Raw genomic sequence first — 19456 nt, forward strand, 5'->3', positions numbered from 1 at the left:
AGTACCTCGTCTCAGCTGGCAGAAGGGTCTTACTTACGTAAAAAATTGGGAGGTGCTTAATTCCTTCAGCCCGGACTAACACCGCACTTACTGCGTGCTGGGAGACGGCAAGGTAAAGGTAGAGTTCCTCACTGGGCTCTGGTGTAACCAACAGCGGCGGAGAAGACAAATAATCTTTGAGCTCAGCCAAAGCTCGGTCACACTCGTCATCCCATGAGAATTTTGACTTCAATGCTTGAAAGAAAGGGCGGCAGCGATCTGATGACCGGCTTATAAATCGATTAAGCGCGGCGGCCATCCCGGCCAGATGCTGCACGTCCTTAGCCGAGCTGGGTTGTTTCAATTCTTGCACGGCTTTGATCTGAGTAGGGTCTGCTTCGATGCCTCGGTTCGTGACTAAGAATCCCAAAAAATTCCCAGATCCCACGCCAAAGGTACACTTCGAGGCGTTCAAGCGCAGCTTGTGCTTCTTAAGAATGGCGAACATCTCGGCTAAGTCGGACAAATGGTGTGCCTCATGTCGGCTCTTTACCACCATATCATCGATGTAAGCCTCCATTGTCCGGCCGAGCAAAGGAGCGAACATTTTGGTCACCATCCTCTGAAAGGTTGCCCCGGCGTTTTTCAAACCAAAGGGCATAACTCGATAGCAGAAGAGTCCCCTTGGAGTCGTAAAAGAGGTGATTTCTTGGTCAGGCCCATGCATGGCAATCTGGTGATAGCCGCGGTACGCATCCAAGAAACTGAGCCGACTGTGTCCAGCCGTCAAATCCACTAGCTGGTCAATGCGCGGCAAAGGGAAGCTGTCTTTTGGACAAGCTCGGTTGACTGTCTTGTAGTCGACACAAACTCGCCACTTTCCATTTTTCTTGGGCACCACTACCGTGTTGGAAATCCACCGAGGGTAGTGCACTTCCTGTATTGCTCGTGCCTCAAGCAAGTTCTTTACCTCCTCTGCTACTACCTCGGCGTGATGCAGCGCCGATCGCCTTGTTCGCTGGATGACTGGCTTTGCTCCAGGGAAGACATTGAGGTGATGGCAGATAAAGCTTGGGTCAAGACCAGGCATGTCATAGGGCGACCATGCAAAGACTTCGATGTTCGCCATTAAAAACTCAATCATCTCGGTTCTCTCCATGGCCGAGAGACTTGAACCGAGCAAGAAGAACCTGTCCGGCTGCTCGGCATCAATCCGCACCTCAACTAATTCTTCAACTGCCTTGTCTTCTGCTTTGGTGCCAACATCATCCAAGACACTCTGGTCCTCCGGTCCCTCGATCATTTGAACGAATCCTTTGGCAGCCCGGCTCCCGTTGACCGCCACGAAGTACTGCTTGGACATGACCTGATCACCCCAAATCTCCTCGATTGCCCCCATAGCCGAGGGGAATCTCATCACCTGGTGGTAGGTCGATGCTACGGCTTGCATGGCGTGAAGCCATTCTCTTCCAAGGATAAGGTTGTATGTTGAAGGCACTTGTAGCACCCAAAACTCCACTTGGTGGACCACGGATCCCGCTTTGACCGGCAGGATAATCTTTCCCAATGGCCACTCCGGCTGCGAGTTAAATCCAACCAGTGGCGAAGTGGCCGGTGCCAAGTCTGTCTCACGAAGTTTGAGCTGTTTGAACGCATCATAATACATGATCTCGACCGAGCTTCCCTGATCGATCAAGATCCGTCTAACATCAAATTCTTTGACGCGTAGTGTTACGACAAGAGCATCGTTGTGCGGCGTCTGGATACGCTCTAAATCCCTTGAGGTGAAACTGATCACGTCTTTCTCCTCTGTCTTCCCCCTTTTGATGGCAGGCTGTACTGACAAAACCTCCCTCATATGCTCTGCCTTCTTAATCATGCCCCGGAGTTCGCAAACACGCTCCGGTTCCACGATTCCGTGGATGACATTAATTACTCCCTGTGGTGGTGCATCTCGGTCGTCCTGTCCCCTGGGATCGACCGGAGCCTGATTCGGTTTCACTCCGCCATCGATGTAAAGGTCCAGATGCCCGGCCGCAACCAGTTCTTCCAAGTGCTGTCGTAGAGGCAAACAATCCTCAGTTCGGTGGCCCCTCTCCCGGTGAAACGTACAACGATACCGCGGATTGTAGCCCTTTTGTCCATCACCCAATTTAGCAGGAAACCGGACATACTCCTCTTCTCGGATTTCACTAAGTATGCGATAGATTGGAATCTTGAAGACCGTGGTTATGCCAGTTCTTGCCTTCATTCTTCTGTTTGCGTCCTCAACGTCATCTCGGGGATAATCATCCCGGTCATTCCGACGTCCTCTACCCCGGTTTTTTCGATTTGAACCTCGGTCTGATTCCTCTGCTCGGTCATTTGAGCGGTTGGACTCTTGCCCAACTGCGTGCACCTTGCCTGCTGTCTTCTTATCTGTTCCGACCGGAGTGGCCTTCACGGTGGAAGCCGACGCATCATCCTCTACTCGGATGTGCTCATTGATGCGCTGCATGAGCTGGCCCATGGAGGTCGGTTGGTGCATGGTAAGCGAGTCCCGCAGTCTATGTCCGACCGGGAGACCGCGCTTATATTGCGTGATAGCAAGGTTGACCGGGCAGTCTAAGATCTCGTTGAAGGTTTCCCAATACCTTGAATTGTACGCCTTCAGTGTGTCGCACGGTTCCATCTTGACACTTAGCAAGTGATCGACTTCCTTTGGCGTTTTTGTGTTGGTTTTGAAGCGCGTAACAAACGCCTCGGCCAACTGATGCCACCTTTGTATGCTCTCTTCCGGCAACCTCTCGAACCACTTTAGGCCCAGCTCGCCTAAACTTGACGGGAAGATTAGGCACATAAGTCCGTCATTGCGCCGATGTCCGGCCATAACCTGTCGGAAGTGGCTCACATGCATGTACGGATCGGTTTTTCCGTCGTAAAGTGTGAACTTAGGCTGGTGGAAGCCTGCCGGAAGCGGCGTTGTTTCTATTTCCAGGGAAAAAGGAGTGGCACTCAGCCTTGCCAAGTCTGTATCTTCGAATATTGGCATTGCTGGGCGGGGTGGAGGCATTCCGACCTCCTCGCTGCCGTGAACTCCGTAGAAGAGCCGCTGGAAAGCAGGTATTCTCTGAGCTTCGCGCCGGCGAGCCCGCTCCTTTAACACGGCCCGTAGATCCTCTGACTGAGCAGAATAAGAGTACCTCGACGTCGTCGCCGGACGTGAGGGTTTGTAAGTGCTGTCTTGCGCGCTAGACTTTTCTGCACGTATGTCGGAATCACCAACCTGGTAACTCCTGGTGATGGAAATGGACTGAGTACGTCGCTGACTCTGATCGCCTGACCGGCGGGATGGGGTGCGCTCACTGTGGTCTCCCACCCCAGCTACACCTTTCCCTTTGACATGCCGCTTAAGATCCTCCATCTCCGCCGCCATCCGCCTGATGACAGCGTCTTGGTCCCTTAACTTGCTTTCCAATCGCCTGGCGTGTGAGTCTCTCCGCCGGTGACCGTCTGGACTTCGTGAATGCCCATGACTCCTTCCGCGCTTATCCCGCGCGTCACCTGACTGTCCTCCAGTGGGCGTCCCCAAGTCAGCCATTGGATGGACGGCAGGTGGTCCCTCTCTCCTTCGGGTATACTCCGGGGTGGCTCCATCGATGGCGGACAACGGGAACTCGTCGTTGTTTGCCATGGATGGCGATCAGATGAACCTGGAAGACAAGGTTTTGTCTGTCAAGATTCCCACAGACGGCGCCAATTGTACGGGGAGCAAATATTCCGGCGTGCCCGTATTCCTTTCTTCCGAGCTCCGTCGATGTCCGATCACCTGCGAGCAAATAACGGTGAGCTACCCGGCGGTGTGTGGCCGGAAAAACCCTCCGACGATCAAGTTAGCACACACCTTAGAGGGAATAGAGAGAAGGGAGAGAGTGTTTGAGTGTAAGGATTTTCTTACAGAGTGTTCGTCTATCGCGTATGGGGGGCGCAGACATGCTTATATACCTTCTGAGCCCCATATCCACTCCCTGTCATCTCCTGACACGTGGCTCTGCTATCCCATCTGTCAGCATAAACCATGCCGTTCATCACCTGCTCTCAACTGCCTGTCAGCATAGCTGGAGCTCGGCAGCCGAGCTGCCCTACCTCGGTCATACCATGCTTCATACCTTAAGCGCCTAACCGGATAACCGAATGAAGGACCGGGCTAGGCGGCATCTCGGCAGAGCTTAGCCCGGGCTCCTCCTTTGGTCGGCCTTCTCGCCGGTCAGTCAACTACCTCGGCTGACCGCGCCTTTCCGAGCGCCGGCATCTCGGTCTGTCTGGTCTCGACAATCCTCGGACCGAGCATCCTAGCCTGACCGGTCACTTCCTGGCCGAGCAGCTTCTGCACGGTCCGGGGCAGCACACAGACCAAACTCTGCCCGGCCCAACTTCTGGTAGCCCACCTCCGGGTGAACAGTCGATCATCTCGGCCCAATGCTCTGCTGGGCCCTCAACTTGTTCGGTCTATACCTCGGCCCAACACCGGAGCATAAATCACCCTCTCACCTATCATATGCTTCTTTAAATTATGTTATTTTATTCTTTAATTATGATTTTTTTTTCTTTAGTTATACTTCGGGCATATTTGATTGGGGGATAAGGGAGGGACTATCCACTATTTAGATTGTAATTCAAATAGTAGTCCTTATCCGCCGTTTGATTTTTTTTTAGTCTGCCAGACTCCATGTCCCCCATATGGGGGACTATTCTGTCCTGGGGGTGGGATTGTTTTGGGGGGACTAATCACTGTTTGGATTAGATGATGAAATGACCATTTTGACCATCTACTATTTAATTATGTATTATATTTAATAAAATTCAATAAAATTTAAATGTCTCAATTTAAAAATAAAATAATTTTATTTAACTTTTTATTGATGTTTTATTTATTTAATTTTTTGAAATAATTTTTTATGAATATTTTATTGATGTTTTATTTTAAAATTTTGTTTATATTTTATTTAATTTCATTATTTAAATTTAATAGATGTTTTATTTAATTTCATTTTTTGATTATTATTATTATTTTTAAAAACAAATTTATTTAAAATTTTAATTAAAAAAAATAATATATATTTTTATTGATATTTTTTTATTTTTTTATTTTTTTTAAAAATAATAAATTTATTTAATTGTGTAAAAAATAAAATAAAATAAATTTTTATTTAATCTAGCTAAAAATAATTAAAATATTAAAGATATGTTTAATATTGCTATTACTTAGTAAACAATTAAAAAATGGTAAAATAGTCATTTGTTCATTTATCCTATCCAGTTCGTCCAACCAAACGTTGGATTCACTAAAAATAGTCATTTTCAGACATCTAATCCCATGAAAAAACAAACACAGAATACATATCCAATCCAACCAAATACTCCTGGAGATTCACAATTCCAGGACTCAAGTCCGATGGATTATAATCTCCCCTTATCCAGTCCGTCCAATCAAACACACTCTTCATGTATTATTCAGTGATGACCCTTTTTTTCTTTTTTTTTTCTCTCTCTCTTTAATTATGATTCGAAAAATATAAAATTATAATATTTTCTACTTCAATTATAAAATGCATATGTACCATAATCTTCCCCTCAACATTAACAATAAAATTACTTGATTATATCCTTCAATAAATGACTCTACTACCCTCATCTTCTTCATCATTACTCTCGTCTTCTTCTTTTTACTTTTTTTTTTTTTTTAATATTTTTTTCTGTTCTTCTTCACTGAAACCAATACAGTGGCTACCCCTCCCCCACCCTTGCACATGACTACCGTCACACCCACTGAGTCCCCCACCCCTCACACCCACTGAGTCCCCCACCCCTCCACCGCTGCCTCATCACCTATCCCTTTCTTTCCCTATCCACGGCTACCTCATCACCTCCCCCATTTCATTTTTTTTTTTCTTTTCTTTTTTGTGCGTGCGTGTAAAAAAGAGTGTTGAGAGTTAAATAAGTATTTTAATAAATAAAATTACTGATAGTGGCAAAATCAATTAGTCAACCTAAACAATTGATCAATTAGTCATGACTAACAATAAGGCTGTTTATTATGCGATTTGAAACTTTAAAAGGGTTATATTTTTCGAAGCTTGACAGAAAATTTTATATTTTAAATAAATTTTAAAGAATGTATTTATATATATATATATATATATTTAATTTCTCCATAATAATAACCAATTAATTGACATTCCTGTGTTAAGTCATTTGATAATTGGACTAAAAGGTATAGTTAAGTTTTGAGAGACCATTTTGCCCCCACTTCAGTGATCTAAACCTTTCAAAATTTGGTACCTAATAAATAGATAAACGTGTTACTAACAAGTGTCTCTAGAGTATCACTAAAAGACAAAAAATCAAACGAATCATATATTAATAACCATATATTTAATTTTTAAAAAAAATTAATGGTCATATTTGTCCTAAACTGCAACCACCAATCCAAAATAATAGACTTGAAGTAAGCTTCATTCCATTAAAAATGGGGAGGGGGTGGAGGCACAGGGATAAGTCTAATTTTAAATTTTTTTGAGCAATAATTCAAAGTTTTAGTTTTTTATATCAAAATGATAACAAAAAATTTGAAAGATCACATTATTATTACCAGCAATGCTAGGTGGCCATAAATTTTGTGACTCAAATGGTTCAAAACACCCAAAACAACGTCGTTTTGGCAGTTTCAAGCCATTTAAGCCATAGAATTTGTGGCCACCAAACATTTTCCTATTATTACTTATTTGTCTATCTATTTATATGTTATCTCTCTATTTATCTATGTGTCACTTATCTATTCACTTAATTTATCAATTTTTTTCGTAATCACTATACCATCACTTGTCGCCGTTGGCTACCTCTGATAATTTTACCTATGTCAAAAACTTTTTTTGGTTGTCAATTATAGTCCAATGGTGATCGGGTGACAGTTTAGTAAAAATAAAAAATAAAAAAACAAATTCAAAACAATAACTTGCCAATATTACTAAACAATTTCATTAATCATGTATTATATGATCAATTTTCTGTTTTTTAAGATTTTTTTTTAAGCTAGAAAAAGGCTTGTTGGAAAATATATTAAAAGTTAATTTTTTAATTTTTTTTAAATGTATAAAAAAAAAATAAAAAGATAATGAGGTGAAGTCGGCCGTTGTACTTGGTGGGGAGCAGCGAGAGTGGTGAAGAGCAGCGAATAACTTCTCAGGCAACTTGTTGATGATATTTTTCAGTTGGAGAAAAGGGTGGGAAGGGGGCGGGGCTGATTTCTGTTGCGAAATTAATGAATGCATGCCACGAGGTGAAGTCGGCCGTTATACGGTGGCACGCTCCCTTCCCTCCACGTGCCCCCACCACCTCAACTAGTTTTTTTTTTGTGTGTTTTTGTTTTCTCTCTCTCTCTAAACTGTTTCACTTTCTCACTCCTCTTCTTCTTAGGCTAAATTGGTATATTTTTGTTAATCATCAGAGTTTGAGAGCATTTTGATTTTTTTTGTTTGATCTCAGAAATCATCAAATCAATGGCGGCGTCGATGCTGAGAACGAAGAGCTTTGTGGTGATGAGAGAGAGAGACGGAGGAGGAGGAAGGCTAGGTCTATCGAACTGGTGGAACGAAATCGAGAACTCTGAACAATGGCAACAAGGCATCTTCTATACACTCTGTGCCTCTTATGCATTGGTCTCCTTGATTGCCCTAGTATGTTCCTTCTCTTTTTATTTATTTATTTATTTATTTCGTTCTTTATATTGCTAAGAAAATGTTATATTTAGTAGATTTTTAATCTGATTTTATTGGACTAAGTTTTTTTTTTTTAATATTATATGTTAGGCATTTGTGTTTTAAAAATGTTTTGATAGAAAAATATGTAATATATTAATACAAATATACGTGACATTATCACATAATTTCATTTTTAAATTATAAATTATTGCGTTAAAATGGGTTTTCCTTTCATATAAGACATGGGCTCCACTTACAATATTTGTTTCACAGTTAAAAAATATAATTTTTTTAAAATTTATGTTTCTACAAGGATCTTAAAAATTAAATTAAAAAATAAAAATAAAAACAAGAAAAAAGTTTTAAAAAAAATATTTTTTATTTTTGTTTTTTTAAATAATTTTTTTACGTCCAGTCTAAAGAAGATCTACAAGTGAATTTTTTTTTAAAGTTTATAAAAGATATAAATAAATAAATAACTATTAAAAAATAATAATTATCAAACTCAACCTTATTAGTGTGGGCTCTATTGGCTATATATTTAGTGGTAAAAATGATGGGAGAAAAATGAGTATAGAATTACTCATATAGTTATGCCTTCAATGTCCCTTGAATCTATTACCTGATTTTCTTTGTTAATTATGCATATATTACCTTGACTATATTTGGGTATCATCTTTATGTGTAAAAATCATTAGGCACGAATCCAAAGTTTTACAAAATAGGATAAGGTAAATATATTTAAATTTTGAAAGATTAAAGTAAATTATATAGATTTTGGGGGTAAAATTGCAAATTTGGACTGCTGAGATGTTTCTAATTGCCATGATCTGGCCCCTTATATTTGCCATCAGTTAGTCGACGGAAACGAAATGATGGAACCAACTACATAAAACATGTGGCACAATCTTAATGAAATAGTAATTTTTATTATGGATATGGTCAAGAATATTTTATATAGTTAATTCCCCTAATATTGTCGATTTGTCATTGATCATATGGTATTCACAATTTGGTCACCATATCATTGCATTATGTTCATACCATGCGAGAAGGATTTGAAAGGGATAACCAATGGAAAGTTGACATGATATGTGACATTGTGAGGTTAATATTTGATAATGTTTAGTGGTAAACACCATTATGATTTTTTGATTTTTTAAACAAAAAAAATGATATATATATATATATATATTTTGGATTTGTTTTGGGAAAAAAGTAAAAGGTTGTGTAGTCATACGAACCTTCTTTTTTTTTGTTGTTAAATTACAATGATGGGATTCGTCCCCAGATTAGTTAGGTCCTTTTAACCAAATATTAAGTTATCAAAAAATGAAGGTAAAATACAATTACACCCTCTAAGATTTTCTTAAAATACGAATTGTCCTCCCTGTGATTTTAAAAATTACATCTCGTCCATTCAAGTTTCTAATCGCATAACAAATAATCTCTTTTATTATTAAATCATAACTCAATTAACAATTTTTAATGATATAAAAAATGTACTTCAATTAAAGATTCAAATAATTTTATTGTTGTATAGGAAGGTAACTAGAAATTTCATTTTTTTTCATTAATCATGTTAAATAAAAAATTATGACAAGAGGTATTTGTAATTTTTAAAATTACAGGAAGCAATTTGTATTTTAAGAAAATCCCAGAATGTGTGTTTGTAATTTACGCCCCAAAAAATACCCAACCTATTTACAAGCTTAAACTATGACCATGTTAAAGAGGGAACTTAATTATTTTTATCCTTGACACCCCTCACTTGTGGCCATATCATACCATGTTAAATTCTTAATTATCAAAAAGTTAGATATCTTGAACATTGGCTATAATTGAGTTTAACCCTAATCAAAATTTTAGCAAAAAGTCTTATATGAAAATCTCCTATTATCATTCAAATCTAAGTAAGTTATATGTGATTTTGAAACAGACTTAAATGTATTAATCAACCCCAATATTTCAACATAATTTTAAAATACGACAATTCCGATTCACTTTTCTTTGCTTTGAGTTGCAAAAAGCATATATAGTACAAGAAGGGGATAAAATTTGACTCCCCTTTCTAATGGAATCAATACCCATCAATTGGGATGTACCTAAGAAGCCGGGATATAGATACAAATACAGACACGTACAAAATATATGATTATATGTATTTATTATATGTAATATACAAGGATAATTTTTTATTATATAAAAAAAAAAAAAAGCCAAAGATAATAATTTTTAAAGTTTAAAGGAAGAGAGTAGGTATAAATTTACGTTGTTTTGTTTTATAGTTGGATTTCAAGTTATTTTATTCAAATGTGTAATGTCTTTCATTTTTGTTTTAAGTGTTAAGAAGTGTTTGTCCAATACAGTATTTGACACGACATGTTATTTTTTTAGAAGTGTCCGTTTTTTGTAAGGCAGTACAAATTTGAAATAAACACTATGCATATATATAGCCTATAGGGGACCACTACACCCTAGAATTGTTGTCATCCAATTTAATGAATGACAGGACCTGGTCTATCTCTTCAGTAGTATAATTGAGACAATAGAGCCAATTTATTTGAAAGCTACAGCACACCCATATTTCTTTCTTTTAGTGGCAGATTGGTAAGGAAGAGAAGTTGTTAATTTTCTTCTTTCCTTCAGTCTCTATTGATTAAGATTTGAGGGGAACATTTGACCAAGTTTGGATCTTGAATTTGTGGATGGATCTATGGAGGGAATAGGATAGGAAAGGGAAAAGAGGAAAAAAATAGCTTCTACTTCATTTCTTGTTTCCTTTTTCTTTTTTGTTTTCCTTCACAGATCCATTTCACACATCCAAGATCCAAACATAATCTTATAGAAAATGGAGTACAAGTGTGTGTCACATTTCTCACTTGGACCGGGCACATCTTATTTGCTGTCTATTGTTTTGCAATTACTTCCCCGTTTTTATTTTTTCCGGTATTCCCCCAACACATAATGGATTATTGATTTTAACGAAAGTAAAAATTGCAACAACTTTTGGTGGCATGGGTTACTAAATGAAGATGTGGTAATAATTGACAAGTTAGAGTTGGGATAATTAAAACTATAGAAATATGATTGCGAATGAACAGTTTATAGTAGGAGGATTAGGTACTGAACACCAGGAGATACCTAACATAATTCATTTTGGTTATGTTGATTGATTGTTAATAAGCAGGAAAATATTGAAGAGGATGCTTTTAGTACAATAAGAGGAAAATGGATGGAATGGAAGAGTGCATTAGTTGAGACAATAAAAATACAGAAATATTTTTGTGAATCAACAAGCTGGTTATAGTATGAGGATTAGGTACCAAACACTATGAGATACCTGAAATAATTCATTTTGGTTATATTTATTGAGTTGCTATGCAAGAGAAGAGAAGAAAGGCAATGCATTCACTTTGGAGAAGCTTGAGGCAGCACTAAAGATAGACAAGAACCAAGTTACAATGATTTCATTATGTGAAACAAGTTCAAACAACTATCTTGGGATGTATTACGTAAAGTTGAAAGCATTACATAAACAAGAGATGGGAAATAAGGAAAATAAACAAGAAGAAGAGAATGGGGACTCAAAATGCAAGAAAGATATTGTCACTACTAAATTATGTGAAACATGGATTTAGATCGAGAGTGGTCAAGATTGGTTGTCCCCAACTAATTAGAGGCCTTCGTCAAGTTGAATTTGTTTGGTGACATGTGCATATAAGACATCAAACATGTGTATCAGTGTCCTAAGATACAGTAAACGGGACGGACAAATGTGTCAGTCGCATGTGATTGTCAGACAATACACTTGGCACTACCTTGTATCTGTGTCCTCATATAGGTTAGGAAATGTCTTGTAATTACTCACACTCATTTTCAGTGTCTTTAGCCTTCCTCTATTTATTTTACTACCCTCAACGAAGATCATTTCACTTCTCTATAGTTCCCATAGTTTTTTAAATTTTGTGACACGCAAAAGATGTGTATGGTTTTATTTGTTTCTTAAATGGCAACGTTGCTTAATTTCAGGTACAATTTGTCCGCATTCAATTGAGAGTACCAGAGTATGGTTGGACAACACAAAAGGTTTTTCACTTGATGAATTTTGTTGTCAATGGATGTAAGGGTTGCATTTTACATTGCTGTAGTTAACTGTGCAACTATTTTTACATCAAGTATATCATAAGCTAGCTAAAAACAAAATGCATTTTGACAGTAAGAGCTATCCTGTTTGGACTGTACAAGACTGTATTCAGTCTCAAATCACAAGTAAGTTTCTTCAAACTGTATTCTGGTAACATGAGCTCCGATCTTATTTAATAGCTAATCAAGAGTATTTGATTTAAAATTATTCAATGATTTATAGAACTTGAAATAAGATAATGGATTTAAAATTACACATCTTATCTGAACTATACGGCTTGACATATTCTGAATGGTAAATCAGGTCGTGTTTTGTTGCCTAAGTCTTCAAATGGTGAGTAAAGTGTTTTTCTGCAAACAATGTGATGCAACTTTTCTTACTTGGGTCAGATACATGGATCCATTTCTGTTTCATTAGTTTCCTTCGAATTTGGATGCAAAACAAAATTCAGAGGTGTCATGAACATTTTATGGGTAATGTTGGGGTAGTGTGGATCATGATAAGTAGTATTTCCGCACCTGTGACAGGGTGCATCTATCTTTGTATCTCTTATAACTTTTCTAATCATAGTAGAACCGCAACAACCATGGACGTAGCCATATTTCTGGAGTAAACTGCATAATTCTTGTGTTCCTGTGTGCGCATGTGATTTATAATTCTCGTACACTCATTCTTCTCTATCTTTCGTGTCTCACTCTTACCGATGGTTTGGTGTTACAAATTTCCTAACATGTAAAGCATAACATAAGTGAAATTCATGTTCACTTTGAGATAAAGTATCATCCTTTCTTTTTTTTTTTGGCCATCTCAAAGATCAGGAGGGGTTGAATTGGGCAAATGTAGCAGTACATGTGTTTGCCAATATATTGCTGCAACTTTTTTCGGTTTCTTTGCTGGCTGTCAATTTGTTTTGCATGAAAAACTATCAGATTGTGTCACCTGTTTTTTGTTAGTTTTGTTACCTAAAAATATCGATGCTTCAGGCGCTTGAAATGATGCTTCTAGATCTTCCCGGACTTCTATTTTTCTCAACATATACATTACTGATCTTGTTCTGGGCCGAGATATATCATCAGGTGCTCTGCTTTTTGTCTTAGGTTTTCTTATATGTTACAAGTTATTTATCTGCAAGTAATATTGATAATTGATTTTACGATTACCTGCAGGCAAGAAGCCTTCCAATTAATAAACTTAGACCTGCTTACTTTATTCTAAATGGAGCTATATATTTCACGCAGGTGGGTAAAAATCGTAAAAGCATCTAATTTCTCATGAGCTATTCAACAAATTACACTGTAGAAAAAAACGAGAGATAAAAGAGAACACAATGTAACCTTTTTTTTTAGTAACTATCCCAGTTAGTAGTGAATGTGTTGATGATAGGTATGCATCTGGATTTACATAAGACTTGGCCAAAGTCGTGCAGCGGTTGAATTTTCTAAAATCTTCTTTTCAGGTAGTATTATAAAAAATAATAATTTACTTTCATGCACTTAATTTATTTGGGGAAAATGCTTCTGTGTGTTTTGTTGTCATGATGATTAAGAAAATGAGAAGAAAGGACCATTTGTTTCTTTTTGCAGTTATTTGTTTCTGCACTGCTTTGGGGTTCTTGATATATGGTGGGAGGTACAGCCAAGATCACCCCAAACAAAAAAAAATTCCATCATCGTTCGGTGTTACGAAGATGTGTTTATTTTTTGTGCTACATTAAATTCTGTGTCCTGTAGGTTGTTCTTCATGCTGAGGCGGTTCCCTATTGAATCTACAGGTCGTCGGAAAAAGCTTCATGAGGTCTGTGTAAATGGGAGTATAGCAACTGTGTTTGGCTTTAAATTCCCTTTTTCTTGTTCAAATTTGATTAATACTCCAACTTAGTTATCCTTCTTGTTGATGTCCTTTTTTACTGATCAAAAATTTAAAATAAAAATGAGCCCACTAAACATGTGTTTAATGTTTAGATAAAAAGTAAAATATGATTTTTTTAAGTAATTTAGTTGTTTTCATGGCTTTTGTCAAATCAAATGCTTATTCTATCTGTTTGGCAGGTCGGCTTTGTAACAGGAATTTGTTGCACCTGTTTCTTGATAAGATGCTTTGTGGTGAGTTTCTTTTGATTCTATATTGAGCACTTGTGAAATCCAAATTTTAATTTATGTGACTAGATCACCTTGATTGGTATGAGATGTATGTAGGTAGCTCTCTCTGCATTCGATGAGGATGCTGATGTCGATGTCCTGAATCACCCTATTCTAAACTTCGTATATTACATGGTAAGGAAGCCGAAGTTGTTTCTTTTCCCTTCGACCCAAAGTTCAGTTCTTTATTCACGGTACAGTGTTCTTAGGCTACTTTCTTCAAATGACTAATATCATGAACATCTTCTGAACAAAATATTGGGTGGCCAGATTTATTGGCACCAAAAGAAATTTTCTTGAACTTACCTTCTTTTTCTTTTTCTTTTTTTTTTTTTTTTTTTGGGGGGGGGGGGGGGGGGGAACATATAAATTTTGTTTACAAAATGCTTTTAAAACTATTTTTAAAAATTTTCTTTAAAAGGAGCCAACGTTTAGAAAACACCAACATATTTGTTTTCGAAAAAATTTCAAAAAATTTCGCACAAAAATGTAAATGATGAGTGTTTTCAAACTCTTTGTTCTTTTTGTTTCTGAAAACAAAAAACAAAAAAAACACAATCAATGAAATGCAGATGTTGATCCCTCACTACTAATGTTCATATGCATCTTCTGTCTCGTACCTCTCTTATTGACAAGAAATGAGTGAACTAATTGAAAATGCAGTTATTAAATCTGCTAATGTTCACATTGATTTTTACTTTTTATGCTTTGTTTTCTTCAGACGGTAGAGATTTTTCCATCTGCTCTGGTGCTCTTCATCCTTCGGAAGCTGCCACCAAGACGCGTATCAGATCAGTATCATCCTATTCAGTGAAAGTGACTGTTTTACTTGCAATTTTTTTGAAGTAGATGCTATGATGAAGATGTAATGTATTTTGTTCAAGTTTTTGATTTTGAACTTCTGTGTGTGTGTGTATCGATTCATTGATTGGTGTATATATTCTGCTATCCTCTTCTCATTCAAAAATGGCCACCCTAGGAAGTCAGAGGAAACCTGTTACTGACTTTTATATCATACAGCAACTGTTTTTCATTTTTTTTTTTTTGGCTATCATAATAATGTCAAGATACAAAAATAGGACTTCTCAAATTCTTTGATTTTCCACATTACAATGGCACACTTTCTCTTACCATGCATTTCTGTCATCCTCTAAGAAGTACGAACACGAGTCACAAGTTGGGATACGACAAAAAAAAATTAATTATTTATGTCCAAAATCTAAGATACATATGATAGGCATTGATACATATGTGTTTTTTTTCTCTATTTATTCGTATTTTATTTCATTTTAATCCCTAATCAATTTTAGAAAAGTATAGCAAAAACTTCTACAAATTTGTCCTGAAGTGTTACTATGTTAGACACGTGTGTTCCTTACGTGTCAAACACAGCCACGACACTCATATTGGCGTGTCCATACTAAGTTATCGTTATTTGTCAATGTCTTGTTCTTCAATAGTGAAAATGTATGTTGACTTTTTCTTTTCTTTTATTTTCTTTCTAACTTCTGTATTTTCGCAGGAAAGAAAAGCCCCAGCTTTTTCTTTCTTCTCAGGAAAGACACCACCAAAGAGAGAGAGAAATCAACATCCAGGAAGGAGGTCATAATTTTGGGTCACCATAGTTAATAATTTGGATACAAGCTCAGCAACTGTGAACCTACTATTTCAAGTTGGGAAAAATAGAGTTGAAAAAGAAGAGGTTGAACAAGAAGAATGTGTAAATCATTTTGTCAAACAGGGTGCTCAACATTTACTCTGCCGCTGTTGTTTTAACACTGCTAGTTCCAAGTTCAAATGAAGAGAAGGGTTGTGGTTGTACAATTTTTTTTTGAATTCCTCGTATAAACATGAATTATAACATAAACAAAGCGAAGAACAAAAATGAAAAAGTAAGAAACTTTTTATACTTGTGAAGAGAAACCACTTTGGGAAGATTGGTAAAAAGTCAATTTTTCAGCTTTTTAGCTTTTTTAGCTAAAAAAATCAGTTTTTTTACCCAAAACAATCCAGTTTTTTGCCAAAAAAGCTAAAAGGTCAAAAAATTAACTTTTTACCAACTTTTCAAAATACTACTACAGATGTAAGACAAGTTATTTGATGTTTGTGAAACATTGGCTTGTTGTGGCAACGTGGTTTGTAGTCACGTTTGGGCGTGTGATGAAAAAGTCAAACGTGGATTTTTTGTTCTTAAAACCCATTTGGGAAGTTGGATAAACGCAGAATTGTAATTTACAAGAATGCCATGCACAAGTCACTTATTCGATTAAGGAGTATTGCAAAGAGTAGGTGAAATTCTTTAAATTGCAAAAAAAAAGGGGGGTATTTTGGTCATTTTACATTATGCCATGATGATATGACAACATTAAAAATTATTAATTAAAAAAGTCAAAAAGCTAAAAAGTCACTTTTTACCACATTCTCAAATGACTTTTTGAAAAACAAAAAAATTTGGTTAAAAGTCAAAAAGTCACTTTTTACCAACTTTTCAAAATAAGCCATTGTCACATTTCCTTTTTCGTCTCTCCAAATATCCCATCTTTTGGCAAGCAAAAAAAAAGCTAGTTTTTAATTTTTTACTTATTTTGGATCACATCACCTCTCACATTTTTTACTCACAAAAAAACAAAAAGTTAACTTTTTACCAACTTTCCAAGACACCATTAAATTTCACCATTTTACCACCTTTTAGAATCCTAATCGCCTTCCTGCCGCCTTGAAAACTTAGATTTGATCAAGAAAGAGGTGGGTGTAACAAGAAGAAAGGAGTGTTAATGTCACGCCCCAATTTTTAATTACTCATAAACATTATCAAAGCCTGTAATTTAAGTTCATCATTTTTTTTTATTATTTATTTATTTTTTTAAAACATCCATTACCCTTGAGTAATAGAAATACAATGATACATGTTCTCTCTCTCTCTCTCTCTCAAGAAATATTACAATGACAACAATCCATGTCAATCTCCTACTATGAAGCTACAAATTAATAAAATACAAATACAAGATCCATTTCTTTTTACCTCTACTATGAAGTTATACAAAGAGACTCTAAGACTCCATAACTCCTCTATCAAAGAATCCACACTTTCTGCCTGAAAAAAAAATAAAACAATAAAGGGGTGAGCACTAATGCCCAGTAGGAATCTCATAGTTCTAAATCAATAACTAACACACAGATAAAAATGATCATGCATACAGGGTAATACCATATAGTAGGGTGACATTTTATAATTTCAAAATATTATAAATAAAATACCTTTTTCTCAAAAACTATTTAAACACTTTTAGGAAAAACCTTCAGCTATTAAAATCATCCCTTAACTTTAAAAAACCATAGATCCTTGTAAAACAAACATATTTAAGAAACAACATCGTTTACAAATTATTAACCAATTCTCAAAATACTTCTAATTTAATTTCCATTTTTAACATTCCTCTTTTTCTTTCATTCTTCTTTCCTATTCGTTATTTTTATTCAGAACCCCATAACATCATGTTCAAGTTCCCTTTTTAAGTCACTAACAATTCTCCTATATCCAATTTACTTCATTATTTACACACTCAAATTTTATTTCAAGATAACGCAAGATTAATACACCCTTTCCGATTCAGCCTCTCATTTATTCACAGAACAACACTCATAATTTACTTTTATTATCATAACTAATTCATTAAGTTTACCATCACTAATCCATAATCCCCTTACCCATTTTTGGGTTCCATTATTTACAAATAATGTCTATGTACATTTCCTCTTTCAACCAAATTACACATCAATTTGCAATTTCACCGATTCATCACAAGTCACAAATAACATCATCAACTCAACACACTTGTCAACACATATCTCAACACAATCCACCTTTTGCCGACTTACTACGGCGAGATAGTGGGCACCCAATTCATAACACTTTCCACCTTTCGCCGGCTACTATACAGCGGGAAGTGAACTCTCAAAAACCACTTTCTCAAAAGCCATTTTCTTTCGAAAAATCATATTTTTCCAAAAACCATTTTTCAACTCTTTAAAACAATCCCCCACATTTGCCGGCTACTATACGGCAAGACGTGGGCACCCAAAACCATCAATTTTTCCACTTTTGCCAGCTACAACACGGCAGGACTGTGTAGACACCCAAAAATCATTTTTCCACTTTTGCCAGCTACTATACGGCGAGACTGTGTGGACATCAAAAAATATTTTCCCACATTCGTCCAGCGATAAACTTAGATAGGGCAATTGGGCATCTTTAATTCAAAACCACCATCACATTTGGAAGCTACCATACGGCGGGACGTGGGTCTCAAAAAACCTTTTTCTTCAATTTTTAAAACCATCCCCTACATTTACCGGCTATTATACGAATGGTCGTGGGCACCGAAAAAATATTTTTCGACTCCCCGCGCGGGTACCAACACAACTCAACCCAAACACAACATAACCCAACACTGTCACGACCACTCCCAGTACCAAAAAGTTAAGTATCGTGATGACCAGTAACTGAAGTTACCTACGACCAATTCATAAACAAATTAATAAACGCGAGCGGAAGTAATATTTAAATAAGGGTACCAAAATAATCATCAGAGCTTCTATTTTTATTACAAAATTTATTAACCAAAAAGGCCGATATTTACATATAAAAAATATCAATAAAAGTGCTTTGTGTGTCTATTCCGTAGCCCCGCATCTAAGACTCTGCGAAAAGCTATTTCTGAATTGCATTATTTCCTGAAAATTGGTAAACAACTATAAGCACATGGCAGAGTGAGAAATATTATACCAAGAGTATAAGGGACACGAAATAACCATGAATAGTTAATTAGGCCAAAACATTTACATAACTCAGTTTGGTACATAAATCATTTGAGTAGCAGAAAACTGAAATACATAAATTATGAAAATAAATAACCATAACCATAACCATGGTACTGAACAGAATAGAACAGAGGTTACAGAAGTGACAGTCGGAATAGAGATATGGATTCAAGAGGTGGCTCGTACGGATTCTAGAGGTGGCTCCCACAATAGTGTAGCTAGGGCTGCACACGGGTCGGTTCGGATCAGGTTAACCTATTAACCGGTAGCCGACCGAACACATTCGGGTTGGAAGAATTAATATCCGATTTCGATCAGGTGATGGTTCGAAACCGTCCATTCATAGGAATCGGATTGACGGTCGGATTCGGTTAGTTTCACGGGTTGGGCTGTATCAATAAAAAATTTTGGGCCAAACCATAACTAGGCCTTCACCATTAGCAATTTTATTATGAAAATAGACATTTTTCATGATTTTTAATTTATTACCAAGTTAAAATATTAGTAATTTTAAAAATAGACAACTTTACAATTAAAAGTATAATTAGCAAAAAATATTAAATTTATAATTTTACAATTCTAAAATCAATTCCACCAATTCAATAAATAAATATGTTGATAAATAAAAAAAT

The 19456-nt window shown here is 36.7% G+C and overlaps 1 protein-coding gene across 7 annotated transcripts; it reads left to right on the forward strand.

The window, feature by feature from the left end:
* Positions 1-7112: 7112 nt before the first annotated feature.
* Positions 7113-15827, forward strand: LOC114294097 (tobamovirus multiplication protein 1). 7 transcript variants are annotated; one of them, XR_014347430.1, is made up of 13 exons: positions 7113-7374; positions 7504-7694; positions 11751-11841; positions 11938-11990; positions 12849-12941; positions 13032-13103; positions 13249-13321; positions 13449-13494; positions 13596-13659; positions 13914-13967; positions 14061-14138; positions 14725-14868; positions 15526-15827. XR_014347430.1 is itself a non-coding variant. In XM_082900075.1 (13 exons), the coding sequence occupies exons 2-13, from the start codon at positions 7518-7520 to the stop codon at positions 15626-15628; spliced, it is 993 nt and encodes a 330-aa protein (XP_082756201.1). In that variant the 5' UTR covers positions 7113-7374; positions 7504-7517; the 3' UTR covers positions 15629-15827. The 7 variants fall into 7 exon arrangements, 5 of the variants coding, with proteins under 5 accessions (XP_082756201.1, XP_082756202.1, XP_082756204.1 ...); XM_082900075.1 differs by having other exon boundaries at positions 14725-14813; XM_082900078.1 differs by having other exon boundaries at positions 7254-7372; positions 11751-11807; positions 14725-14813.
* The last annotated feature ends 3629 nt before the right edge of the window (positions 15828-19456 follow it).

This window comes from Camellia sinensis, chromosome 12, assembly GCF_055761805.1.
Source record: "Camellia sinensis isolate YWXY chromosome 12, ASM5576180v1, whole genome shotgun sequence".
NCBI classification, from domain to species: domain Eukaryota; kingdom Viridiplantae; phylum Streptophyta; class Magnoliopsida; order Ericales; family Theaceae; genus Camellia; species Camellia sinensis.